The 258-nt window shown below is 45.3% G+C and overlaps 1 protein-coding gene across 1 annotated transcript in view; it reads left to right on the forward strand.

Moving 5' to 3' along the window:
• Positions 1-258, forward strand: part of LOC119585473 (gonadotropin-releasing hormone receptor-like) — a gene marked incomplete at its 5' end in the record, with an annotated part of 18,380 nt that overhangs the window by 9,730 nt on the left and 8,392 nt on the right. Inside the window, 1 exon segment of the mRNA XM_037934118.1 lies at positions 84-220. Coding sequence (XP_037790046.1) covers positions 84-220 — 137 coding nt within the window.

A 258-nucleotide genomic window follows, 5' to 3' on the forward strand; every position in this document is an offset into this window, starting at 1 on the left:
TACTAGACAAGTAGGTATCTCCCGACTGCCATCATACTTTCCACACGCATAGCTAACTTTTGATCTCGTTCGTCTGTTCACAGTTATCCCGAGAGCTCCAGTCAGGCATCTTCTTCTTCGGGATGTCCAACAGCCTCATCAACCCGATCATTTACGGTGCTTTCCACCTCTGCCGTTGCAAGAATAGACGGGCGTCGTTTAATCTCATCATTATAAACAGGTATTCGATAACGGTATATTCCGTTGATAGATGTGAAG

The sequence above is a fragment of the Penaeus monodon genome, chromosome 19 (genome assembly GCF_015228065.2).
Source record: "Penaeus monodon isolate SGIC_2016 chromosome 19, NSTDA_Pmon_1, whole genome shotgun sequence".
Classification (NCBI taxonomy): domain Eukaryota; kingdom Metazoa; phylum Arthropoda; class Malacostraca; order Decapoda; family Penaeidae; genus Penaeus; species Penaeus monodon.